The sequence below is a fragment of the Diceros bicornis genome, chromosome 7 (assembly GCF_020826845.1).
Source record: "Diceros bicornis minor isolate mBicDic1 chromosome 7, mDicBic1.mat.cur, whole genome shotgun sequence".
Taxonomy (NCBI): Eukaryota; Metazoa; Chordata; class Mammalia; order Perissodactyla; family Rhinocerotidae; genus Diceros; species Diceros bicornis.
Genome location: NC_080746.1, coordinates 10,445,731 through 10,473,721, shown reverse-complemented (window position 1 = coordinate 10,473,721; position 27,991 = coordinate 10,445,731). Strand labels below are relative to the sequence as shown.

Genomic DNA, 27,991 nt, shown 5'->3' with positions numbered 1-27,991 from the left:
GAGCCAGAGCTCAGTGGCTTTACAGATAATTGAGGCTTCTTCTCATCCCCATCATTTCTGGGTTCCTACCTTTTGCAGCCGTGGTTCGTAGTGGAGTCATGGCAGTGCCCTTTGTGGAAGACTGGGACTTGGTGCAAACCCTGGGAGAAGGTGCCTATGGAGAGTGAGTTTGAGTCCGCTTACCCTGCCTTCACGCTTGTTTAGTTTTCTCTCTGTTGTCTTGTTTGAGTACATACATATTCATTGTTTTGGAGTTGTTTATTCTAATACAGTGGTGCCTTAGCGAACAGATCTTTGCATTTGAAATCCAAGACTTTTGGGAACTGAAGCTGCACAATCTTTTGTAAGAATTAATTTTTTTCTTGCTTTTTTCCAACAGTGTTTGTAAAGAGCTGGAAGAGACTTCTAAAGTCAGTTTCTCTTCCCACATATCCCTTCCTGGGGTTTAAGCATAGTGGTTAAGTGAGCAAATGAACAGACACTGGAGTCAGACTGGTTTCGAACCCTCACTCTGTCACATACTGGTCATTGTTTTGTTTTCTTGGGCAAGCTTCTTAATGCGGTTGTGTGCCTCTGTTTCCTCAGCTGTGAGATGGCAATAGTAGTACCTACCGCATAGATGCTTAGAACAGTTAACACAGGTGTATGTAGTGTCGGATTGATATATGTTAGGTAATGTTATTAAAATTAAATGAATAGTGTATGCATATATGTGATGTGGCATACAATTGCTGTTATCCCATTTTAATTTATTTTATCAAGCGTTTATTAAATGACTTTTGGATGTATAGCATAATGACTTCCTTGGGACATTAACTATCATACCTTACATGTCAGAAAGGAGTAGTATCTGTTGAGAACATGGCAGAAACTGTTTCCTTGGTTTCTCCTTTGTAGAGAAAGTAATAAAGGTAAAATAGTTGGATGAGTCATGTTTAATCTTTTGAAGTTTTAAAAGAAAGAATTCAAATGTCTTCCTTTTCCTTTTTAGAGTTCAACTTGCTGTGAATAGAAGAACTGAAGAAGCAGTTGCAGTGAAGATAGTAGACATGAAGCGTGCCATAGACTGTCCAGAAAATATTAAGAAAGAGATCTGTATCAATAAAATGTTAAATCATGAGAATGTAGTGAAATTCTATGGTCACAGGAGAGAAGGCAATATCCAGTATCTATTTCTGGAGTACTGCAGTGGGGGAGAACTTTTTGATAGAATAGGTATGGAAAAGATTTAAGATACTTATTCTACTAAACGAATTTCTAAATTTGGTTTTGAATCTTGGGTCTGCTATTTGATCATTGTCCAATTGCTTATGCAATAATGAAATTGGAGTAAATTTTCTTGTTTTAGCAACTTATGTTAACACATGAAAGCATATATAGAGTCATCAAAGAAAACTTTTTTTCCCAAGTTGTATATGTGATTTTGGTTGAGATTGCTGTTTTGTAGAGTTTAAGAATGATAAACTAATCTCATGGTGAAGTATTATAATTGCAATCTATTGTTTGCCTAGACAGTTTTTTTCTTTGTAGACATTCTAGTTACATAAAATCATTGCATACATTTACAGATACAAAATAATAAATAATAGCATGTTGTTATATTTCTTCTTTATTTATTTAAATGAAATAATTGAGAATGTTCTAGGATTGCTTTATATATATTAAGTAATGTCTGTGTTTGCCACCTAAATATTCTATGTAGATTCAAAGGCTTTATATTACAGAACACTGAGGAATACATAAATTATATTCTGTGAATCTAAATTGATTATTTAAAGCTATTGTATTAACAGTTAAAAACTGATTATTAGAATCTCCAATATGTATCTCAGGAGAGAGTTGAGTGTAGAAAAAATCAAGAGTTAATGAGGGAGGCCGGCCCCGTGGCTTGGCAGTTAAGTGTGTGCGCTCTGCTGCTGGCGGCCCAGGTTCGGATCCTGGGCGCGCACCGATGCGCCACTTCTCTGGCCATGCTGGGGCTGCGTCCCACATGTAGCAGCTACAGGAATGTGCAGCTATGACATACAACTATCTACTGGGACTTTGGGGGAAAAAAATAATAAAAAATAAAACGTTTAAAAAAAAGTTAATGAGGGAGATCAAAGTACAAAAAGATAACTGACAATAGAACATTTCTTAATAAAACTGTATTTCCTGAAGGAACTTCACAGACATTCACAGCTTTGTAGTAGTGAGAGAGTATATGAAATTTAAATCTTTTGTTAATTATTTAGTGAAATTAGCTTAGATTTGCCCAGGCTTACACTTTGGCAATTACATTTCAGAGGTAGGAGAAATATTGTTATAGCATTTAGAAGAAATTAGAGGAGAATTTGAAGGATACCATATAGATCATGGTTAGTGTAAGATGAGCAGGGGCTTTCAAGGTATGGCTTGCATTCTTGATTTGGATGATAGTTTTTGGTCTCTGTAATTTTCCTGTGATGTTAATTTATTTTTGCCACGAACAGATGGGAAAATGTGAGCTATTAAGTACTATATGAGTTGGTGAACTCCAGAGTCTTTAACTGTTAGCATAAGATTCTGTTGCTACAGTACAATCACAAATGTCTAACCTTAGCATTAGGAGACTTTGTGGTTGATGCCTGATTATATTTACCTGGTAAACTAACTTTCATAATTAATTCCTATAGAGCCAGACATAGGCATGCCTGAACAAGATGCTCAGAGGTTCTTCCATCAACTCATGGCAGGGGTGGTAGGTACAGTTGTCTCTTTTCCTTTTGCTTAAAATTAGTGTGACTGAAGTAAGTTACTGAACTTTGGTATGCTTCCCTCCTAGGTTTATTTGCATGGTATTGGAATAACTCACAGGGATATTAAGCCAGAAAATCTCCTATTGGATGAAAGGGGTAAGTTGAGCATTTTGTCACTGCCACCTAAGTTATTTTAATATAGCTGTACAACGCAGGATCAAGGCTTTTGTGTTATTGAAATTTCAGGGCAAAAAATCCAAAGAAAAGTCTAGGAAATTTGAGAGACTCAGTATATTTAGACTTTATGAGTCTTTCATGATATAGTTGTGGATGAAACAGAAATCTGACCTAGATGCAAGGGTAGCTCACTATATGAATAACTATATGAATAGTCTTAAACAACTCTTTAATAAATTAATAAAGGGAAGTTTCTATTGGAATACCCTGGACCTTAGCTTTGTGCCCCTGTTTGTTCTTTTTAATCTATGATTTGGATGAAAAGAGTTTAGATATATTTTATGGATGCCATAAAAACTGAGAGGGATGGCTAGTGAAAGTGTTAGCTTATAGAATCAGAATCCAAAAAGATGACAGAGGGCCGGCCCTGTGGCTTAACGGTTAAGTGCGCGCGCGCTCCGCTGCTGGTGGCCCAGGTTCGGATCCCGGGCACGCACTGACGCACCGCTTCTCCGGCCATGCTGAGGCCGTGTCCCACATACAGCAACTAGAAGGATGTGCAGCTATGACATACAACTATCTACTGGGGCTTTTGGGGGGAAAAAAAAAGAGAGATGACAGAAATGTCAGCTGCAAGAGGCAGTGACTTTTGTCTGTTTTGTTTAATGCTTTATTTAATGCATTAGAATAGAGCCTGGCAAATAGGCTTTCAAGAATATTTATTGAATGAATGAGTTTAGCAGACCAGAGAGATGGGTCAGATTTAACAAGTTGTTCTCCAACAGAGAAAAATCTAAAGTCCAGTATTTGGATGGAAAAAACTAACCAAGTAAGTATAGTTGAGTGGCATATCTTTGGCAGCAAAGCAGGTTAAAAAAGACTTAGCTGGCAGCAAACTTCATATTAGTTCCCAGTGTAATTTGGTCATTAGGAAACTTAAGTTGATGTTATTGAGAATGAGGAAGATGGCAGTCCAACACTTCTTCAGTGAGGCCACACCGGAAATAATGGGTGTCCTGGGACAATAGTGTAAAAGGCACGTAGACCACTGAAGTACTTTTATAGGAGACTGACTAGAATGATGAAAGGGCCACAAACTATGTAAAATAAGGAATAACTGAAGGAACTCGGTGGAAACTTGCTACCTGTTGAATACAGTTCTTCAGAATATGTGGGTGAAAACTATGTGGAAGGTAGTACAGGGATGACCCCCATTAATGGATCTGTCCAGAAACTTAATAGGTTGCTTTAGAATATAGTGAGTTTATAACATGAGAGTCAAACACTGGATTATTATCATCAGGGATATGGTAAGGGGAATTTAAACGTTGCTTGGCTAGTTGGACCAAAGTACTTTTAAGATTTTGTCTAACCCTGAGGTTTAGTGTTTCTGGCAGCATTGTTCACCATGACAGGTAACTGTACTTTCTTATCAGCCTCCTAACCTCTTCCTGAACTCTATAATTCACCTTCATATGAGGGGATAAATTAAGAGAAGCCACTTTATTTACTAAAAAATGGAGATGTGAGTATGTAATAATATCTGGAATATGAGAACTTTGTTCCCAAACTTAAAGTATTGGTTTTTTTCCCTTCATAAAGATAAAAGATAATCATGAAGTAAGAGCAAAAGTATAAAGAAGAAAGTAAAAAATCACCAGAAGCTCACCAATCAGTTATAATCACTGTTAATGTTTTGATGAATATCTTTTAGATACCCTTTTATTAACCCATCTGCTAACCTAGCTACCTAAGATCCTCCCTTGGTTGTTTAACCTACTGTAAGTTGGCCTTTCATAAGGCACGTAGCAAAATTTTAGATATTCAGAAAATTTGTGTGGGAAAAAAGGAACTGTAGAATGGTCTGTTGATGAATCCTGAGAAATGAGAGCACAGCTGGGAAAATTTCTTTCGCTTCCATTTTTCATTCTATTTCCATTACTTTTTGAATGTTAATAGCCTTGATGGTATTACAGTTAGTTCTTCCCCTTCCTCATCTACAAATTAAGTCCTTTTTTGATTAAATACAGGTTTCAAGCTACATAAAACCCTCTGGAAAAGAAGGATTGAATGTATCTTTAAATATGAGAGGTGGTATACCATAGTATTAAGAGCTTAAGCTTTAGAGTCCTTTGAACCTAGGTTTAATCTAGGCCACCTTGTAATAGGTGTGTGGCCTTGGGGTAAATTGCTTAACTTCTCTCTGCCTCACTTTCTTCATCTATAAAATGGGCAGAGTAAGAGAATCTACTTGGGTTGTGAGATATGATATCTCTCTTCTTTATCCTCACAACCCAAGTGGAGATATGTGTAAAACGTAATGTAAGTTAGATCATAGAATATATGCTTTTTTCTTATGTGCATATGGACTTTACTTTTTACCCTTTTTCTTTTTTTGGTGAGGAAGATTAGCCCTGAGCTAACATCTGTGCCCATCTTCCTCTATTTTATGTGGGACGCCTGCCACAGCGTGATTTGATGAATGGTGCATAGGTCTGCGCCGGGGATCTGAACCTGCAAACCCCGACCACTGAAGCAGAGCATGCAAACTTAACCACTATGCCACTGGGCCAGCCCCTACTTTTTACCCTTTTACATTGTATTTGTATAGCATAAAAACCTTTACTTTTATTTAAAACTTAAAAAAAATTCAGGCCCACAAAAATTTATATAAAATGTATAATACATAATATAATAAATTAAAATATAATAAACACCTGTGTACCCACCTGGTTTAAAAAATAAAACATTATGCATATATACAGCAGTGGTGTTTATAATAGCAAAAAACTGGAAACAACTCAAATGTCTATCAACAATAGAACAGATAAATTATGAAATGGATGATTTATAGCTACAAGTAATGACATGGATGAATTTTAGGAATATAATGATATAGAGCAAAAAAAGTTGCAGAAGAATTCATACAAGTATGAATCTATTTTTATGAAGGTCAAAAATATGTAAAATATATTGTTTAGAGATACAAACATGGAAAAAAACTCCAAAAAAAAGAAAGACCATCCTGCCAGCTGGGTTTGTTTGCTTCTGAGAAAGTTGTGCCTAGTATATTGTTGATGTTTCCTTTCTGCCCTCTGCACAATCTGATGAAAGGCTCAGCTCTGCTTTCAGCCTAAGTCTGGAATGCACTTTTCCAGAAGGCAGTATCTTTCTTTAACGTGGTCCATATTGTTTTGTGTGTTGATGGTATTTCTCTTAAGTTGATAGAAGCAATGAGGCCTTTTTCTAGTTATAGCTAGATGATGATGTCTTTTATTTGTTGTTTTTTAAAATTTCTTTTTGGTCATTTTAAGGTAGAGAAGTTCTATGAACCTTAAGTAACAACAGGGATTTTCCAATAAAACTTAATTCCTTTAGGTATATCTATATACAAAACATTTTTATCCGGTGCTATTCTTTTTTCCTTTGGTTTAGATAACCTCAAAATCTCTGACTTTGGCTTGGCGACAGTGTTTCGGCATAATAATCGTGAACGTTTATTGAACAAGATGTGTGGTACTTTACCTTATGTTGCTCCAGAACTTCTAAAGAGGAAAGAATTTCATGCAGAACCGGTTGATGTTTGGTCCTGTGGAATAGTACTTACTGCGATGTTGGCTGGAGGTAACAGCTGTTTAATCATGATAAAACTCCTGTCTTATGGAAAGCCAAATGTGTTAGACCAAAATGAATGAAATAAACCAAGGGAATCCATATTTATGTGATAGTAACTTATTTATAACTAAGTTGGAACTTTTAACCCCAAAAGTTTTTAAAAATCAGGTATGTATAGCTGATAAATGAGGTAACACAATAGCTATCTCTTTTAAGATTCATGTGAATACTTTTGGAAAGAGTAGGGCAGGAAGTGATTCATCCATCTTTGAAGTGCCTCTGAAATTTTTGTGAGTTGCATTTTTGGTTTGAAAACCATATTGAATTAATTTTGAGGAAACTTTTAATGGATTTGTGTAATTGATTATTTTCCCTTAAAATCTTTACTGTATAACGATGCGAGCACTCAGATAACTGGGACTTATTTCTTTCTTAGAATTGCCATGGGACCAGCCCAGTGACAGTTGTCAAGAATATTCTGATTGGAAAGAAAAAAAAACATACCTCAACCCTTGGAAAAAAATCGATTCTGTTCCTCTAGGTAACTGGGTTATCTTGATTGAAAGTACTGATTTCTTGGATAATGAAGCCTACTGCCTTTTGAATTTTTTTCTTACATTTTTTTTTCTTTTTAATTTTTAAATAATCATGTAAATAATCCATGATCCTTGTAGATAAATTAGAACATAATAAATAAAAATTTTTAAAAAACCAACCCTATAATCCCAGCATTCAGAAATAGCTTCTTTTAATATTTTGATATGTGCTTCTAGACATTGTTGTAAAAATATTTAATATATGTTTGTTATATATGTATATTAGTTATAAGTATGTGTGTTTTGACAAAAGATGAGATCACATTACACATGCTATTTTGTAACCTGTTTTTTTATGTTAATGCTTTGTGGACATTTTTCCATAACTATAATTGCAGGTCTACATCATTGTTTTTAAAGGCTATGATAGTATTCTGCTGTGTGGATATGCCTTACTATACTCATCCCGTTCACTTTTTTAGAGATTTAGACTTTTTCTGATTTTTCACTGTTATGAAAGAGATAATGATGATCATCCATGTAATGCACATACCTTTAAATTGTTTAATTAAAAAAATCCCCAGAAGTGGAACTACAGGGTCAAGGATGTATATAGTTTTTAATTATTGTGGTTTACTTTGCCATATTGCTTCCCAGAAAGTTTGTACCATTTTATCACCATCTCATTGGTTTATATTTTTAAAAAAATATTTGACTAATTTTCTAATAGGCCTTTAAAAAATACATTCACTGTTTTTTATTTTTATTTTAAATTTAGTGCCAATGAGGTTGTATATCCATTATATATTTATTGGCTTTTTGTCTATTTTTGTAGATTGTCTATTTTGCTCATTTTTGACAGGGAGGTTTTATTACTGTGTGAGTTTTTTTTTTTAAACATTAATGTCATTAGATCTTCACATTTGTTAGAAATATTTTTCACCATTTATGTACTTTTATTTTGTTTATGCTATTTTGACATGCAAAAGTTTTATATTTTTATTTATTCAAATCTATTATCTTGTCCTTTGTGGTTTCTCACTATATGGTCATGTTTGGAAAGGTCTTTTCTATCCCTAATATTAGAAAAAAATTCCCTATGTTTTCATGGCTCCATTTTTTCATTTAAATCTTTGGTCCATTAGAAAATGATTTTGGTAGTGGGAGATGTATGAATTTTTTGTCAAGATAATTAAGATACTTTAGGATGATGGTTGCTTATATGACTGTCTCTTTCAAAGTTTTTGGAAAGTAGAGGCTGGCCTGGTGGTGTAGTGGTTAAGTTTGCACACTCCACTTTGGCAGCCCAGGCTTCAAGCGTTTGGATCCTGGGCGCGGACCTACACACTGCTCATCAAGCCATGCTGTGGCGGCATCCCACATACAAAATAGAGGAAGATTGGCACGGATGTTAGCTCAGGGTCAATCTTCCTCACCAAAAGAAAAAGTTTTTGGAAAGTAGATTGTCCTTATAAAACTGTGTGAATGAGGATTTAACATGACATATTGGACCAATGAAGTTGGGTACTGAAAATGGATAAGGGGGTTTTTGTATTTTTTTGTTAATGTTATCACATGGGGGGAAGCATTTCCACCTGGCTCTTGTTCTTCTTAGTTGCAGACAACTGAGAATCAGATCTGGGAAGAATATTCTAAGATATAGACAGTAGCAAAGAAAAACTGCATGAAATTAAAGCAATACTTCAGTAGCTTTATTTTTCTCTTCCCTAGAAATAATATTCGGTTGTAAGGAGACCAATAGAGAATGTGTTCCATACCACAGGCTATAGGCTTTTCTAATGTGCATGACTCTTTTGTAAATGTTGTCTTAATGTTTTGTTTTCAGCTCTACTGCATAAAATCCTAGTTGAGAATCCGTCAGTAAGGATTACCATCCCTGACATCAAAAAAGATAGATGGTACAACAAACCACTCAAGAAAGGTAATATCCTTAAAATACAAGTATTTTTTTTTCTTTTTCTTTTTCTTTATTGTGAAATTTTTGTTATACATTATTGTTTGTTAGTCATCATATAAATGCATCCCTTCACCCCTTTTGCCCACCTCCTCACCCCACTAGGCCTGGTAACCACCAAACAGTTCTCTCTGTCTGTGTGTTGGTTTATCTTCCACGTATGAGTGAAATCATGTGGTGTTTGTCTTTCTCTTTCTGGCTTATTTCGCTTAACATAATACCCTCCAGGTCCATCCATGTTATTGCAAATGGGATGATTTTGTCTTTTTTTTATGGCTGAGTAGTATTCCATTCTATATATATACCACAGCTTCTTTATCCACTTATCAGTTGAGGGACACTTGGGTTGCTTCCACATCTTGGCTATAGTGAATAATGCTATGATGAACATAGGGGTGCAAAAGCCTCTTTGGATTGTTGGTTTCAGGTTTGTTGGCTAGATACCCAGTAGTGGGATAGCTGGATGATAAGGTATTTCTATTTTTAATTTTTTGAGGAATTTCCATACTGTTTTCCATAGAGGCTGTGCCACTTTGCACTCCCACCAGCAGTGAATTAGGGTTCCCGTTTCTCCACAGCCTCTCCAGCGTTTGTTGTTTTTTGTCTTGGTGATTATATTCATCCTAACAGGCGTAAGATGATATCTTAGTGTGGTTTTGATTTGCATTTCCCTGATGATTAGTGACGTTTCATATACCTATTGGCCATCTGTATATCTGCTTTGGAGAAGTGTCTGTTTATTTCCTCTGCCCATTTTTTGATCAAGTTGTTTGTTTTTTAATTGTTCAGTTGTGTGAGTTCTTTATATATTATGGAGATTAATCCCTTGTCAGATATATGGTTTGCAAGTATTTTTTCCCAACCGGTGGGTTGCCTATTCATTTTGATCCTGGTTTCGTTTGCCTAAAAAACAAGTATATTTTTCTGTGAAAGAAAAGGTACTTGCAAAGTCAGTATCACAAGTCAACAGTACAAGATAGCTGTGGTCTCTGTCCTCATGGAGCTTATAATGACTAGTAGGAAAAACAAACATAAAAATAATTTTACATTTATTAATAATTATAAAGTGGAAAGTCAGGGTACTATAGCTAAGTGTTTGACCAAGTCTTAAGTGACGGAGAAAACTTGTCTTCCTGAGGAAATCATATTAAATCTAAGGTTTGAAGATTAAAGAGGAGCTAGCCAGATGAGTGCTAGCAAGATGAGTAGCAGATTCTGAACAGAGGAAGCAGCATTTGGAATGTCTTGGGGTTTAGAAAGTGGTGCATTTGAGGAATTTGAAAGAAGGCCACTATGGCATGGACTGTGTCTGGCTTGTTCATTGTATCACTAGTGGTTAGCACAGTATATGGTGCATTGTAGGCACTCAGTAGATGTTTGTTGAGTAAAGGAGTGAAGAGAGAAGGGAGAGATGTTTGAGATGAGGCCAGAGAGGTAGGTAGTGATCAAGTAGTGGAGGAGGACCTTGTAAGCCATGTTAAGGATTTTGGGCTTTAGCTCAAGGGCATTGGGGAAACCTTTGAGAGCTTTTAAGCAAGGAAATGACATGATCATATATTTGGTTTTAAAAGATCTTTCTGGCTACTTTTTTTAAAAGTTGTTTTTGATCCTAGACATGAGAAGATGGTAGCTTGGACTAGGTTGGTGACAGTGGGATTGGAAAGAAGAGAGATATTCCAAAGAAATTTAAGAACTAGAATTGATAGTTGATAGGACTGATGATTGTTTATATGTAGAAAATGAAGGAGAATGAGGAATCAATGATGACTCCTTTCTGGTTTGAACAACTGTATAAATGGTGATACCATTTACTGGGATGTAACTCAGGAGGAAAAACAGATTTGGGGGAAAATTTTATTTGATTTTGGGCATGTTGAATTTGAGAAGTTAAGTAAAACTGTCCAGTAGGTATTTATGTGTATGTGTGTGTGAGGCTTGAGATGTCAGTTCAGGTGTTTTCTGCAGATAGATGGTAATGTAAACTATGATGGTAGACGAAATTGAGTGTATGAAATTTTAAGGAATGCCAACATTTAAGTGGTAGGTGGGGGCCAGGGAAACAGAAAAGTAGCCAGAGAGGTGGGAGGAACGTCAGAGAATGTGGAGTAATTGAGGCTAAGAGAAGAAAATGCATGACAGTGGCAGATACTGTTAAGTGAATTAATAACATGAAGCCTCAAAATTTGTCCAGTGGATTCCGTGATATGGCAGTTATTCATGATCTTGGCAGGAACAGTTTTGGTGGAGAGTTGGGAGTAAATTCTAGAGTATAGTGATTGTAGTCTAAAAGAGAGGTGAAGAAGCAGAGTATAGGTAGCTCATTCAAGAAGTTTGGCTGTGAGTGGGAGGAGAGGACAGCGGGAGAATGAGGAATTTTTAACTCTTCTCTGAATGTTTCTTTTACCTTTCACCTCGTTCTAATTGAAATTCAACTCACCCCTGAGGACACTGCTTCCTCTCAAGTGGTAGATGTTTTCTCTCCCACACCTTTGTACCCTTTGATCTGGGAGTGGGTCGGGCATTCTTCTTGTTCTTGTCACTTTCCTTTTTTCCCACATTCCTCTCCCTTCCATTTTGAATCTCATATTTATCAGACTCAACCACCCACTATTCCCTCCTTGTTATAATCAACTTCTGAACCCCAAATTAAAATTCCTGCTGCATTGTCGCTCTCTCCAACACGACTCTTGATATAATTTTTGTCATGGTTCTTGGTGATTTAAATATTTATTTGGATGATCTTTCCAGTATCCTGACCTCACATTTCCTTGACCTTCTCTTCTCTAGTGATCTTCTCTTCAAGCATTCTACTCTGACCACCAGCATATTTTTTTTCTGGCTTCCTCTCTTTAGTACCCTGACTCCAACAATTCTTTGACCCTACCTGGACTTGCAGTCCATTAATTCTACTACCTTTTCACTATCTGTTATCTGCCCCTTCCTAGGTCCTGAGTTCCATCCTGCTTTAAATCCCAAGGTCAGTCATTATAATGACTTCTTTACATTCATCTTCAGCTTCCTTGCCGCATTCCCTTTTCATCATACTCACTGGGAAAAACCTAACTCAAATTTAATCCAGTTTTCTACCTACTCTACAGTTATACTTGCACAGCTAATTGCAGCTGGAGAAAAATTCACAACAACATTCACTTTAAATTCGGGATCATTGATCTCAAGTGGTCCCTTAATTGTGCGAGGCAGTCATAATGCATTTCACCACTTTTTTCACAACCTCAAAATCACACTTTTATACGTTTTCTTTTCAGCTTCTAATACCTCCTTCCTCATCCTCACTCTCAGTTGGTTATAGTACTTCCTATTTCACTGGGAAATAGAAGCCATCACAAGGGAACTTCCACAAGCTCCCACATCATCTCCACCCACCTAACCAACTGCCTCTATGCTCATATACTCTGCTTTCTCCCCGGTTGCTATGGATAAATTGCTCCAGATATACCAGCTCTTTCTCTTGTGCGCTAGGCTCAGTTCTCTTTTGCCTATTCAGGGTCATTGTCTAGCAGTTCTTCTCTGTTTCTCCTGCATAATTAATTTATCCCTCTCTACAGGGTATTTCTCATCAGCACACCAGCATGCCACTTCTCCCATCTTACTGCCTGATGCATAGCAGGCTCAATAAAATATTTGAATGAGTAGATTAATAAATAAAAAGTTTGGCTAAACTTAAGCGTATTTAAATGATTTCAGGACAGATCCAGTTGAGAGGAAGAGGCTGAAAGTCTGAGAGAGGGAATAAGAGAGCGTGAAGATCCCTGAGGAGAAAGGAGGGTATGGGTTCAAATACAAGTAGAGGGATGAACGTTTGATGGGAGATGGAAGGGAAGAGAGGATGGGTAGGAATGCAAGTAAATTAGCAGATTTGGTAGTGGCAAGTGAAGGAGTTAGGAAATTTTCTTTACTTGTGAACAAAACCCAATTTGTGAAATGGGAGATGGTATCATATGGTAAGTAATGAGGTGCTGGAAGATGGTCTTGGAAATTTGACAAAAGTGTAGAAGTTTTAAAACAATTATTGCAGAAAGAGGGAGAGGAAACTGACTAGAGAAACATAGGACTGACTTTCAGTGTTGAGGATACAGCTGAGGGTAGTAACCATGAACTTATGGTGGCATCATTTTCTATATAATGATTATCCTTGGTAAAGATTTTCCCAGGGAGCGTAGAATGTTGGATAGTGCAAATTGATAATGTTTATTGCTATTATCCTAAATTATTTTTTATTTTAAAAAGTTTTGATCCTTTAGCTGGGTCTCTCTGTCTTCATGGAATATTGTTCTGATACCGTAAATGGTACCACTAAAATTAAGGCCTTAACATGATACCCCACACTTGGAATACAGTTACCGGTCAGAATTTGTGAAACGTGTAATTTGACGAGTGAATGCTAGTAAGTTCATAATGACCACATTTCTTGTAAAATCATGTAGGAAGAGCCACTATTTGTCGTATAAATATCGTGTTAAATAAATGGATTTAGATGTGGTTTTACTTCTTCAACTTGCCAGTTGAGTTAATTAAAAAATTTCTGCATAGAAGACTTAAAAGCATTTGTGTTACTGTTTTCTTTTTTAGGGGCGAAGAGGCCCCGAGTTACTTCAGGTGGTGTATCAGAGTCTCCTAGTGGATTCTCTAAGCACATTCAATCCAATTTGGACTTCTCTCCAGTAAACAGTGCTTCAAGGTAAGATTAATTAATAAAGATCAAGTAGGTTTTTTTTTTTTTCACTTTCACATGTGTTTATTTGCATCACAAGTAGTTGTTGAATGAAAAATAATAATGTATATATTTTTTCTTAATAATGAATATAATTTTTATCAGTGTGAGAATGATAATGTGATATAAGAAAGGCCTGACAGATATTATTTAAAGGTATATTTTTCCTCATATCTTAATGCCTCAGTGAAGAAAATGTGAAGTACTCCAGTTCCCAGCCAGAGCCGCGGACGGGTCTTTCCTTATGGGACACCAGCCCTTCATACATTGATAAACTGGTACAAGGGATCAGTTTTTCCCAGCCCACATGTCCTGATCATATGCTTCTGAATAGTCAGTTACTTGGTACTCCAGGATCCTCACAGGTAAGGGGTTCAGTTTTTCAAGTAAATATGGAAGCCCTTTATTTTTTATTGTCTTTAGGTCTTTAAATCTTAGAAATATAGTATTAACACTTCAATTTGTACAGATTTTTTTTGACAAGGAGGAGAGAATTAAAGGAGACCGTCATCTGTAAGAATCTTAAGTCACAGAAAATAATTTTCAGACGAAATAGCTATGATATGACTGCTTTTGGTGGTATCAGATTTATCAGCTCTTCTCTGTTTGACACGTAGAACCCTTGGCAGCGCTTGGTCAAAAGAATGACACGATTTTTTACCAAATTGGATGCAGACAAATCTTATCAATGCCTGAAAGAGACTTGTGAGAAACTGGGCTATCAATGGAAGAAGAGTTGTATGAATCAGGTATGTTTCACTGATTTTCATTATATTTTTGCCTGAAGAAAAATTTAAATATTTGTGTAAAAAACTATCATTATCAGTATATTTTAAAAGTATAAAGTAATTGGTTTAATTTGAAAAAGAAACAATTGAAGTTGAAGGAATTTAAGTAAAATGTTTTTTTACCTTAAGAAATAATATTTCTTAAAAGACTTCTCTAAGGTTATTAAAAATATTAAGAGATTTATGTCATTATTTTCTTAAAAACTATATATACTTAAATTGTAACAGTAACAATTGATTTCTTTCTATGAAAGATGAATACATTAACAATCTCACACTTTCGTCTCCCCTGCTCCCACCTACCAGTTTTTGTTGTTTATGTTATTATAGCATATTTATAACATTGACATTCTAATCTGACTTTAGGCATTTCAGAAATGTTACTATCATGAAAAACAAATAGAGGGGAATATTCTCTATTAAAAGAGACACGGGGCCTGCTTGGTGGCGCAAGCGGTTAAGTGCGTGTGCTCCACTGCGGCGGCCCAAGGGGTTCACCGGTTCAGATCCCGGGCATGTGCCGATGCACCACTTGGCAGTCCATGTTATGGCCACGTTCCATATAAAGTGGAGGAAGATGGGCACAGATGTTAGCTCAGGGCCAATCTTCCTCAGCAAAAAAAGAGGAGGGTTGGCAGATGTTAGCGCAGGGCTGATCTTCCTCACAAAAAAAGTAAAAAATAAAAGAGACTAAAGAGACCTGATAAATAATGCAATGCATGATCTTTCACTAGATCATGGATTTAAAGAAAAAAAACTATAAAGCACGTTATTGGAACAATTGGGGAAATGTGAATATGGGTTTTATATTAGATAATGTTTTTGTATCAGTGTCAAATTTCTTGGGTGTAGTCATAATATTGTGGTTTTGTAGGGGAATGTCTTTATTTGTAGGAGAAACATGTTGAAGTGAAGTGATGCCATCTGTAACTTAGTTTAAAAACTAAAAAACATGGGGCTGGCTGGTAGTGCAAGTGGTTAAGTGTGCACGCTCCGCTTTGGTGGCCTGGGTGCACACCGATGCACCACTTGTCAAGCCATGCTGTGGCAGCGTTCCATATAAAGTAGAGGAAGATTGGCACGGATAATTAGTCCAGGGCCAATCTTCCTCAGCAAAAATAAATAAATAAATAAAGGATTGGCATTGGATGTTAGCTCAGGGCTGATCTTCCTCACATGCAAAAAAAACCAACAAACTGAAAAACAATCAACCATGTAAAAGAAGATAAGTAAACATATACTTACCTAGTTTGATAAGGCCAATGAGGGTATATGGTTATTTGTTGTACCATTCTTTCAGTTTTTCTGTAGATTTGTGAGCTTTCAAAATTAAAAGTTAGGGGGAAATGTTTGTGTGGAAATCTGAGGCCAGCCTGATTTTCCTCTCATTTGTATAGATAATTTACCTTTTTTTTTTAGGTAGATTTATTGACATAAAATTCACATAACATAAAAATCATTAATTTAACCATTTTAAAATGTTTAATTCAGTGGTTTTTAGTATATTCACAAGATTGTGCAACTATCACCATTTAATTCTGGAACATTCCATTGCCCCAGAAATAAACTTCATACCATTTAGCAGTCACTCCTTATTCCTCCTTCCCTTCATTCCCTGACAACCACTAATTTACTTTCTGTCTCTATGGACTGCTTATTCTGGACATTTCATGTGAATGGAATCATATAATATATGGCTCTTTGTGTCTGTCTTCTTTTACTTAGTGTAATGTTTTCAAGGTTAATCCATGTTACAGCATTTATCAGTACTTTTATTCCTTTTTATAGGTGAATAATATTCCATTGTATGGATAGACTACATTTTGTTTATCCACTTATCTGTTGATGGACATCTGAGGTGTTTCTATGGTTTGGCTGTTATGAAGAATGCTGCAATTAATATTCTTTTACAAGTTTTTGTTTGAACATGTGTTTTTGTTTGTCAAGGCTGTTGTAAGAAAATACCACAGACTAGGCGGCTTACCCGACCGAAATTTATTTTCTCAGAGTTCTAGAGACTGAAGTCCAAGATCAAGGTGCCAGCAGGATTGGTTCCTCTGAGGCCTCTCTCCTTGGCTTGCATATGGCCACCCTCTTGCTGCCTTCTCATAGGGTCTTTCCTCTGTATGCACACATCCCTGATATCTGTTTCTCTCTGTATCCTAATTTCCTTTTCTTACAAAGACACCAGTCAGATTGGATTAGGACCCACCTAATGGTCTCATTTTAACTTAATTACTTCTTTAAAGGTCCTGTCTCCAAATACAGTCACATTATGAGGTACCGGGGGGGTTAGGGCTTCAACATACAAATTTTGAGGGGACACAGTTCAGCCCATAACAATATGTTTTCAATTTCTTAGGTATATACCTGTGAATGGAATTGCTAGGTCATATGATAACTCGATGTTTAACTTTTTGAAGGGCTGCCAAGTGGCTTTCCAAAGCAGCTGCACCATTTTACATTCCCACCAGCAATGTATAAGAGTTCCAGTTTCTCCACATCCTTGCCAACACTTCTTATTTTCTGCTTTTTTGATTATAGCTGTCTTTGTGAGTAAGGTTTTATCTCATTGTGCTTTTGGTTTGCATTTCCCTAATGATTAATGATGTTGACATTTTCTCATATGCTTATTGGCTGTTTATATACCTTCCTTAGAGAAATATCCATTCAGATCCTTTGTCCATATTTTAACCAGGTTGTTTCTCTTTTTACTGTTGAGTTCTTTATATATTCTGTACACTAGACCCTTGTTAGATGTCTTATTTGTAAATATTTCCTCCCATCCTGTGAGAGAAAATTCTCCTATTTTCACTTTTTTGTTAGTGTCCTTTGACCCACAAAAATTTTTAATTTTGATGAATTTCAGTTTATCTATTTTTTCTTTTGTTGCTTATGCTTTTGATGTCAAATTTAAGAAAATAATGCTAGATCCAACATCATGAAGATTTAACCTTTGTTTCCTTCTAATAGTTTTATAGAATTAGCTCTTACATTTAGGTCTTTCATCCATTTTGAGTTAATTTTTGTGTGTGATGTGAGGTAGGGGTCCAAATTCTATCTTTTACATGTGGATATCCAGTTTTTCCAGTACTATTTGTTGAAAAGACTATTTTTTCTCTATTGGGTGATCTTGGCACTCTGTTGAAAATAAATTGGCCATAGATGTATGGGTTTATTTCTGGACTCTCAGGTCTATTCCATTGATCTCTATGTCTGTGTTTATTCCAGTACCATACTGTTTTGATTACTGTAGTTTTGTGGTAAGTTTTGAAATTGGAAAATGTGAATCTTTAAGTTTGTTCGTCTTTTTCAAGATTGTTTTGGCTATTTGTGGTCACTTGCATTTCTATCTGAATTTTAGGATTAGCTTGTCTGTTTCTGCAAAGAAGGCATTTGGAATTTTGATAGGGATTACAATCTGTAGATTAATTTGGGGAGTATTCCCATTTTGGTAATATTAAGTCTTCAAATCTATTAACATAGGATGTCTTCCATTTATTTATGTCTTCTTTAATTGCTTTAAAGAATATTTTGTAGTTTTCAGTGTTAAGTCTTGTACTTCCTTGGGTAAATTTACTCCTAAGATTTTATTCTTTTTGATGTTATTGTAAATGGAATGTTTTTTAATTTCATTTTGAAATTATTCATTGCTAGTGTGTAGATATGCAACTTTTTTTGCATATTTTTTAACTGGTCTTATATCCTACAAATTTGCTGAACTCATTTATTAGCTCTAGTAGTTTATTTGCAGATTCTTTAGGGCATTCTATATATAAGACCATGTTATTTGCAAATAGAGATTTAGAAGTTTTACTTCTTCCTTTCCAGTATGGATACTTTCATTTCTGTTTTTTTTGGTTAATTGCCCTGGCTAGGACTTCCAGCATTATGTTGAACAGAAATGGCGAGAGCAGACATCCTTTTCTTATTCCTGATCTTAGGGGAAAACTTTCAGTCTTTTACCATTAAGTATGATGTTAGCTGTGGGTTTTTTATACCATTTATCAGGTAGAAGAACCTTATATTTTTAGTTTGTTGAGTGTTTTTATTAAGGAAAGATGTTATATTTTTTCAAATGCTTTTTCTGCATCTCTTGAAATGATCTTTTGGGATTTTTTCCTTTCCGCTTTTTCTCCTTGTTAATAGGGTATATTACATTTATTGATTTTCATATTTTGAATCAACTTGCATTCCTGGGATAAATTCCATTTGATCAAGGTGCATAATCCTTTTAGTGTGTTGATGGATTTGGTTTGCTAGTATTTGTTGAGGATTTTTTTTTTTTTGGCTGGGAAAGATTTGCCCTAAGCTAACATCTGTTGCCAATCTCCCTCTCTTTTTTCTTTTTCTCCCCGAAGCCCCAGTACCTAGTTGTGTATTTTAATTTTAAGTCCCGGTTCTTCCATGTGAGCCTCCACCACAGCGTGGCTACTGACAGACGAATGGTGTGGTTCTGATCCTGGGAACTGAACCCGGGCTGCTGAAGTGGAGCATGCCAAACTTTAACCACTAGGCCATCAGGGCTGGCAGAGAATTTTTTTACTCAGTTTTTTCAAGGGATTTGGTCTGTAGTTTTCTTGCAATGTCTTTGTCTGATTTTGGTATCAGGGTACTACTAGGCTCATAGAACAAGTTGGGAAATGTTCCCTCCTCTTCTGTTTTTTGGAAGAATTTAAGATGGATTGGTATTTATTCTTCAAACTTTTTTTTCTTTTTTCTGAGGAAGATTCACCCTGAGCTAACATCTGTCACCAGTCTTCCTCTTTCTACTTGAGGAAGATTAGCTCGGAGCTGACATCTGTTGCCAGTCTTCCTCTATTTTGTATGTGGGTCACTGCCACAACGTGGCTGCTCACAAGTCATGTAGGTCTGCTCCTGGGAACCAAAGCCGGGCCGCCAAAGCGGAGCACATCCAAACTCAACCACTAGGCCACGGGGCCAGCCCCAATTCTTTAAACTTTTGGTAGAATTCTCAATGAAGCCATCTGGTCCTGGGCTTTTCTTTGCTGGAAATTTTTTGATTACTGACTCAATAGCTTTGCTTGTTACAGATCTATTTAGATGTATTATTTCTTCTTTAGTCAGTTTTGGCAGTTTCTGTTTCTAGGAATTTATACATTTCATTTTGGTTTTCCAATTTGTTGGCATACAATTTTTCATAGTATTAAGATCCTAGTTTTCTTCCTGATTTTAGTAATTTGAGTCTTTTCTCTTTTTTTCTTGGTCAAATTGGCTAAAGGTTTGTCAATTTTGTTTATCTTTTCAAAGAACTAACTTCTGGTTTCACTGATTTTTCTGTTTTTCTATTCTATATTTTGTTTATCTCATTATTATCTTTATTATTTCCTTCTTTTGGATTTACTTTGCTCTTCTTTTTCTATTTTTTTAAAGTGGAAGGTTAAGTTACTGATTGGAGATCATTCTTTTTTAATTTAAGTGCTTATAGACATAAATGTACTTCTACGCACTGCTTTTGCTGCTTCCCACAAGTTTTGGTATGTTGAGTTTTCAGTTTTGTTCATATCAAAGTATTTTCTAATTTCACTCATGATTTGTTCTTTGACCCATTGGTTATTTAAGTATGTTGTTTTAATTTCCACATATTTGTGAATTTTCCAAAATTCCTTCTATTATTGGTTTCTAATTGCATTCCATTGTGGTCAGAGAAGATACTTAATATTATTTAAATCGTTTTAAATTTATTGAGACTTGTTTTGTTGCCTAACGTATGGTCTGTACTGGAGAATGTTCCGTGTGTACTTAAGAAGAATGTGTATTTTGCTGTTGTTGGGTGAAGTGTTCTTTATGTTTGTTAGGTCCAGTTGCATTATAGTGTTGTTCATATCTTTTATTTCCTTGTTTATCTTTGTCTAATTTTTATATCCATTATTGAGAGTGGAGTGTTGAACTCTTCAAATACTATTGCTGAACTCTATTTCTTATAATATCTGTCAGTTTTTGCCTAATGTATTTTGGAGTTTGGATACTAGGTAAACATGTTTATAGTTGCTGTGTCTTGATGTATTGACCCTTTTAACATTATATAATGTCCTTTGTCTCTTGCAAAAATTTTTGCTAAAATCTATTTTGTTTGATATTAATAGAGCCACTCCAGCTCTGTATTGGTTGTAGTTTGCATGGACTATTTTCCTTCCTTTTACTTTCAACCTATTTGTGTCTTTGAATCTAAAATGAGTCTCTTATGGACAGCATATATTTATAGGATTATATTTTTTTAATCTGTTTTGCCAGTCTCACCATTTTAATTGGAGAGTTTAATCCATTTACATTTAACATGATCATATAAGAAATGACTTATTTCTGCCTTTTTGCTGTTTTCCTCATGCAGTAGTCTCCCTTTATCCATGGGGGATACATTCCAAGATCCCCAGTGTGTGTCTGAAACTGTGGATAGTATGGAACCCTAATCATAACTATTTTTTCTATACATACATACCTATGATAAAGTTCAATTTATAAATTAAGTGCAGTAAGAGATTAACAATAACTAATAATAAAATAGAACTATTTTAATATATTGTAATAAAAGTTACTGTAGATCTTAGCAGCCTCAGCATATGAATTTTTTTCTTTCTTTATTAGGTTGAGAATTTTCATGTTTTCACTTAAAGGAGGCACTTTATGATTTCTCTTTGCCATATCTAAATTGCCAGCATCACTACTCTTGTGCTTTGGTGCCATTATTAAATAAAATAAGGGTTCCTTGAACACAAGCACTGCAATACTGCAACTGTCGATCTGATAACTGAGACAGCTACTAAGTGACTAATGGATGGGTAGCGTATCCAGTGTGGATATGCTGGACAAAGGGGTAGTTAACATCCTGGGCGAGATGGAGCAGGACAACGTGAGATTTAATCATGGTACTGAGAAAGGCATGTAATGTAAAACTTATGAAATGTTTATTTCTGGAATTTTCCATTTAATGTTTTTGGACTGAGGTTGACCACAGGTAACTGAAAACTGTGGAAAGCAAAACCGCAGATAAGGGGGGACTACTGTATCTTGTGTTTTTTGTTCCTCAATTTTTCCATTACTGCCTTTTTTTTCCCAATAGATACTTTCTAGTGTACCATTTAAAATCCTTTTTCATTTCTTTTACTCTTTTTTTTTAGTTTTTTTCCTGGGTGATTGCCCTGATTGCAAATATCTTAGTTTATAACAGTCTAGTTAGACTTAATACTAACTTAATTTCAATAGTATGTAAAACTTTGCTTCTATGTAGATCTGCTCCTTTTTTATGCTGTTATTTTCACAAATTACAACTTTATGCATTGTGTACCCATCAACATAGATTTATAATTATATAGTTGTCTTTTAAATTAGGTAGGAAAAATAGGAGTTACAAGCAAAAAATTCATTAATATCGTCTTTTGTATTTACCTATGTAAATTACCAGTGTTCTTTATGTAGATTTCAGTTACTATTTGGTATCCTTTAATTTTGGCCTGAAGGACTTACTTTAGCATTTCTTTTTGGACAGGTCTGGTAGTTTTAAACTCTTTCATATTTTGACTGGGAATGTTTTAATTTCTCCTTCATTGTGATGGATAGTTTTGCCAGATATATAATTCTTGCTTAACAATTTTTCTTTCAGCACTTTGAGTATGTCATCCCACTGCCTTCTGGCTTCCATGGTTTCTGATGAGAAATCAGCTGTTAATGTTATTGAGTGTCTGTTGTTCATGATGTGTCACTTCTCACTTGCTGCTTTCAAGATTCTCTGTTTGTCATTGCCTTTGAGAGTTTGAATGTGATGTATCTCAGTGTGGATCTCTTTCATTTTATCTTACTTGGAGTTCATTGAGCTTCCTGGATATGTAGGTAATTTTTCATCAAATTTGGAGAGTTTTTGGCCATTACTTTTTTCAAATATTTGTTCTGCCTTTTTTCTCCTCTCCCTCTGGGACTTAACATTATGCATGTTCTGATACACTTGATGATGTCCCACAGATCTCTTAGGCTCTATTCATTTCTTTTCCTTCTTTCTCTCTATTCCTTAGCAAGAGTTTCTATTGATTGCTTTTTTCCTGTGTATGGGCCATATTTTCTTGTTTCTCTATATGCTTTGTCATTTTTTTGTTTAAAACTGGACATTTTGAATATTATAATGTGACAGCTCTGGAAATCAGATTTTCCCATTTTCCCAGGGTTTGTTGTTGATCCTTGATGTAGTTGTTGATTGTTTAGCGACTTTTCTGATCTCATTTTGCAAAGTTTGTATTCCTTGTCATGTGTAGCCTCTGAAATCTTTGTTTTCTTAGCTAGGAAGTCAGCTAATCATTGGGCAGAGAGTTCTTTAAATTTTTGGAACCAAAAAATCTAATTTCTGCAGAAAGGTTCTGTGTGAGTGTTGGGGCATGCCTTTAATACTCAGCCAGGCAGTTTACAACTCTGCCTTAGCCTTCACTTCCTGCTTGTCCAATGCCTCATAGTCAGCCAGAGGTAAAGCTTAGGGCTTTTTCGGATCTTTCCTGAGTACGTCCACTGCCCTGTGCACCCTTAGATTCCCAGGAATATGTAAAAGATTTTCAAAGCCCTTATCTCTCAAAAACGTCTTACTCCCCAGCCTTTCCTTCCAACCTTTTTGAGTAATCTGTTGTTTGCCCCAACTGTTATCTATTGCCTCAGTAAGCAGAGGCTAAAGCATTTGCCTGCAAATGTTTTTGACAAATGCTTCCCAGGTGGCAGCTTTAGCACAGATGAATTCTAGTCAGTCAGGCAAAATAAAGACAAGTGTTCTGAGCAGGTCTTCCAGGGAGCCAGATCAGCTGAAGACAATTTGTGAATGAGATTTATTGTGCTGCCACTTGTACCTGTACCTGGAATGTGGACCGTTATTTTCAAGGCTACTGTTGAGCTGAGGAGTGGGGAATGGGAACAGGTTAAGTTACAGTGTGAGAAAGCTCACTATTCTTACTGAGTTTCACCTGTTTTGTATGACTGCTTCTGTGTTGCTGCAAGCTTTTAGTTTCCAGTGTTCTGAAAAAATTGATTCTGACAATTTTTGCCAGTTTTTTTTTATTGCTTTTGTGGAGTTAGTGGGCTTTTGGAGATCCTTACTTCTCCATTTTCACTGACATCATTTTTTGATTCACTCTTGCTGCCTGAATCCTTTAAGAATTTTCCTCTTTGAAGTTTAATAGCTTAATTCAGATGTGTTGAGTGTCTTCCCAGAACATGTGTTGTTCCAGTATTTCACAATTGTGGTACACTGTATATTTTTTATAGTCATTCCTTGAAGTGAAAATTATTACAAATGTTTTTGTAATTTGGGCTGCGCATAGCTGGGCAAATCTTCTCCTCATCTTGCTTGGGCTCATTTATCCGTCTGTAGTCATTTGATGGCTTTACTGTGGCTGGTGGTCTAAGATGGCCTCATCCACGTTGGGGTCTTGGTGCTGACTGTTGGCTGGGCCTTTCTTTTCATGTTGCTCATCTAGCCTAGGCTTCTTTATAGACCATAGGAATATTCTAAAACACTGAAAGTGGAAGGTATTCTAAAACACTGGAAGTGGAAGGCAAGGCCGTTCAAAACCTTCGCCGTCTTCTGATTGCTGCTGTAGCTTTTCAGCCACAAATCTGGCCTCTCCTTTTCTTTCTTATGTTTTAATAATCTTGTTTTTCCTCCCATCCTATTTTTATTCTGTTCAATTGTCTCTTCTTTCAGTTGTATTTTGGTAAAATTCTAAATTTATCTTGTTGCGAAGACTCAATCCTGGTAATGGGGCTGCATCCTGTTTATAGGTTGGTTTGGGTTGAGCACACACGCCCACTGGGAGAGGGAAGTCCCTGGAAGGAGTGAGATTTTCATGTGGCACTGCTTCTGTTATAGAAGTGCCTCTCAAATTTGTATTCCAGTAATGTCATTGACCTGAGATTATAGTTTTAGTTTAGAGTATTCTCTGTCCACACATCTAGCTTAACCTTATTTTTATTGCCTTAGGTTACTGTATCAACAACTGATAGAAGAAACAATAAACTGATTTTCAAAGTGAATTTGGTAGAAATGGATGAGAAGATTTTGGTTGACTTCCGGCTTTCTAAGGTATGTAGAAGAGCACATTTTTTAAAAAAACTTTGTTGAAGAGCACATTTTTTAAAAAAACTTTGTTTTGCTATTTTTAAAGAAGTATTACACATGTTCATTGTAGAAATTTTAAAAATACAAAAAGTATTAAAAAGAAAATAGGAATCAAGTTTGATCTTATGATCTAGAGAAGACACAGACTTATTTTTGATATATTTCATTATAGTAGTCTTTCTCCTGCTTATAGTATATACCATATGGAAATACTCTTAGGTGGAGATTTTTTTAAATGGCATTATATTTATATATACATGGCATTTGTAAATATGTGGTAATTTGCTTTCTTCATTTAATATTTTGAACATTTGTTCTTGTCATTATTCTTCTTAAACATAGCTTTTTCAAATGACGTTTTCCTTATTATAAACGTTTTTGGTTTTTATTTGTTTATTTATTTTTTGGTGAGAAAGATTCGCCCTGAGCTAATATCTGTGCCCATCCTCCTCTATTTTGTATGTGAGTTGCCGCCACAGCGTGGCTTGATGAGTGGTATAGGTCCATGCCCAGGATCTGAACCTGCGAACCCTGGGCCACTGAAGCAGAGTGCTCTGAACTTAACCACTACGCCCCTGGGCCAGCCCCAGGTTTTTGTTTTTTATAGAAAATGTAAATAAGTAACAAATAAGAAAATAAAAATAATTTAAATTATACTGTCTAGCAGTAATTACTCTTAATATTTTCAAGCATTCTAAACTTTTTCTTACTGAATTCATATAGAATATTTTTTTAATAAAAATTATGATTTTTCAAAAATGTTTGCACATTTAGTTAATGAACTTTTATCCATTACAAGTAATTCTATAATAATATTCCTATACATAGAGTTTTGTTCACATTTCTGATTATTTCTTTAGAAATTATTGGTTCTGAGTTTATAGTTTTTAAAGCCCTTGATATGTAAGACCAAAATAGGATTTTCTCTATTTCCTGAGAGATTGTACGTCACTCTAAAGGAGGTTGGGGGGTCGGCCTGGTGGTGCAAGCAGTTAAGTACACTCGCTCCACTGCGGCGTCCCGGGGTTCGCTGGTTCAGATGCCGGGCGCGCACCGACAGACCACTTGGCAAACCATTCTGTGGCGGCGTCCCATATAAAGTGGAGGAAGATGGGCACGGATGTTAGCCCAGGGCTAGTTTTCCTCAGCAAAAAAAGAGGAGGATTGGCAGATGTTAGCACAGGGCTGATCTTCCTCACAAAAAAAAAAGAAAAAAAAATTAAAGGAGGTTGGAGTTGTAGATCACATTCTTTATACTGGAGATTTGCTGGGATACTGTTGTCCAAATGCTTGGTATGGAATGAAATTATTAAGATCTTGGTGTAGTGAAATTTTTCTCATAAGTGAATCACTGACTTTGTTGCCACAGTATTTTGTCAAGTCTTGTAGTTGTTATTTTTAGTGTACAAACCCCAAGCCCTATGGAAAATGACTTATGTCCAGAGATACTGACTCTTGAAACAGACAGGATGTCATTGTTTCTGCTCTCTGAGACCAGTGTGATGGGAAATAATGATGGGCCGGCTATCTAGTCAGAATTATTTATGTAGCTGTTTTTTCTACCAGGATATTTGGTCTTCATTAGAAGACTTGAAGGGAATTGTAGCTGGACATACCTAAGGATGTTTGTCTCTACTTACCACTAAAGAAAGTTTGATTTTATGGCATAGTGGTTTTTTTTTTTTTTTGATATTATTTTTGGATATTATTCCTAATATAGGGTGATGGATTGGAATTCAAGAGACACTTCCTGAAGATTAAGGGGAAGCTGAGTGATGTTGTAAGCAGCCAGAAGGTGTGGCTTCCTGCCACATGATAGATCCATTGGCTCTGAGATTCCTGGTGAATATAGTGCTGCTATGTTGACGTTATTCTTCCTAGAGAAGATTATCCTATTCTGCAAACTGCAAACAACCCTGAAGAGTCATCTTCCCAAAACATTTTCCACTGCTTTTTGTATATTCTTCATACAAGTAATACCTATATTTTAATTATAAATAAAACTTTGGGGAGACGTGGATAGAATTCATTAAATATTTCTTCATCTGTGTTTAGTGTCTGAATTTGAGACCCACCTGGTGGAAACCAAGCTTTGGGGATACATGAGTTTACTAACTTTTATACCAACATAATGAAAGATGATACTTTTGTCCTGTTTTTAACAAAACATTTGGTTTCTGCCAAAAAATACATATTTCCTCCACATTGATTTAATTATATGGATGAATTAGTAAAAACAATCCTCTGACTTTTGGACAGTAGATTTATCAGTCTATGAAGTGATGTCAACTTCAAAAAATATATCCCCAAGACTTGTACTTATATTTTCAAAAGGACCTGGCCAGGTATATAAACCTGTCCCTGAATTATAACTATTAATTAAAATTGCAAGTAGATATGGGTTTTTTGGTGTAGTTAATAATATAAAATACTGGTTGGTTTTTCAAGTAGAAGTTGAGCATAAACTCTAGTGCTTAACTATCTTTAAAATTACTGTTGCACATTTTAAATATTTTTCTATATTATTTTCTACTTTCACAGCCATATTTTAATTCTTTATTAAAAAATAAATTCTATTTGAAAATGAATAGTTAACTCTGTGAACTTATTGGTGACTAAGCTTCTAGGTGGTAAGGAATAAAAGAGGAGGGAGAAGTAAGGAAGCTATAAAAGAAATAAATCTGATTCCTGGTTCTTTTACCAATGGATTTACTAAGACTTTGTTCTTTTAATAAAATTTATATTAACTTTTGAATGTATTAGGTTGGGGCTTGTATTCCTTTTTCTTGATAATTTATAAAAATCACTTATCTTAGTCTGAAGCCAAGAACATATGAAATTTTATGGTTAGAGTTTATCAATTATTAGTGTATATTGGTAAATTGTGTTACTGCAGTATACCCATAGGAGGAATAAATTTGAACTAATAGGCAATGCCTAAGAATTGAGCCCGTAAATTCTCAAACATGAAAGAAATTTTGTTCTTGAGAATTTGACAATTCTCACCCATTAGTAACTCTCAAAAACAAAGTTATCTCTGGCTTTGACCTGTCCGCTGAGCTCCAGACTTTTATAGCCACAGCCTACCTGATATTTCCACTTGACTAATAGTGATCACATGACCAAAACCAGTTTTGATCCCTGTCCTCCAACCTTTTCCTCCCTAGTGTCCCCCATCTCAGTAAATGTTGCATTCAGCTCCCCAGTTCCTTAAGCCAAAACCCTAGAAATCATCCTTGACATGATTTTCATATTTTACATTCAATTCAGCAAATCCTATTTAATTCAGCAAACATATCCAAAATATATCCTACTTCATATCTCTGTTAGCACTCTAGTCGAA

The 27,991-nt window shown here is 35.6% G+C and overlaps 1 protein-coding gene across 1 annotated transcript; it reads left to right on the top strand.

The window, feature by feature from the left end:
- Nucleotides 1-78: 78 nt before the first annotated feature.
- CHEK1 (checkpoint kinase 1) lies at nt 79-27,403 on the top strand. Its single transcript, XM_058544872.1, has 12 exons — nt 79-163; nt 992-1,215; nt 2,655-2,719; nt 2,804-2,873; nt 6,330-6,518; nt 6,946-7,050; nt 8,892-8,987; nt 13,611-13,719; nt 13,940-14,117; nt 14,370-14,501; nt 24,511-24,612; nt 26,369-27,403. The coding sequence occupies exons 1-12, from the start codon at nt 99-101 to the stop codon at nt 26,462-26,464; spliced, it is 1,431 nt and encodes a 476-aa protein (XP_058400855.1). The 5' UTR covers nt 79-98; the 3' UTR covers nt 26,465-27,403.
- Nucleotides 27,404-27,991: the final 588 nt, after the last annotated feature.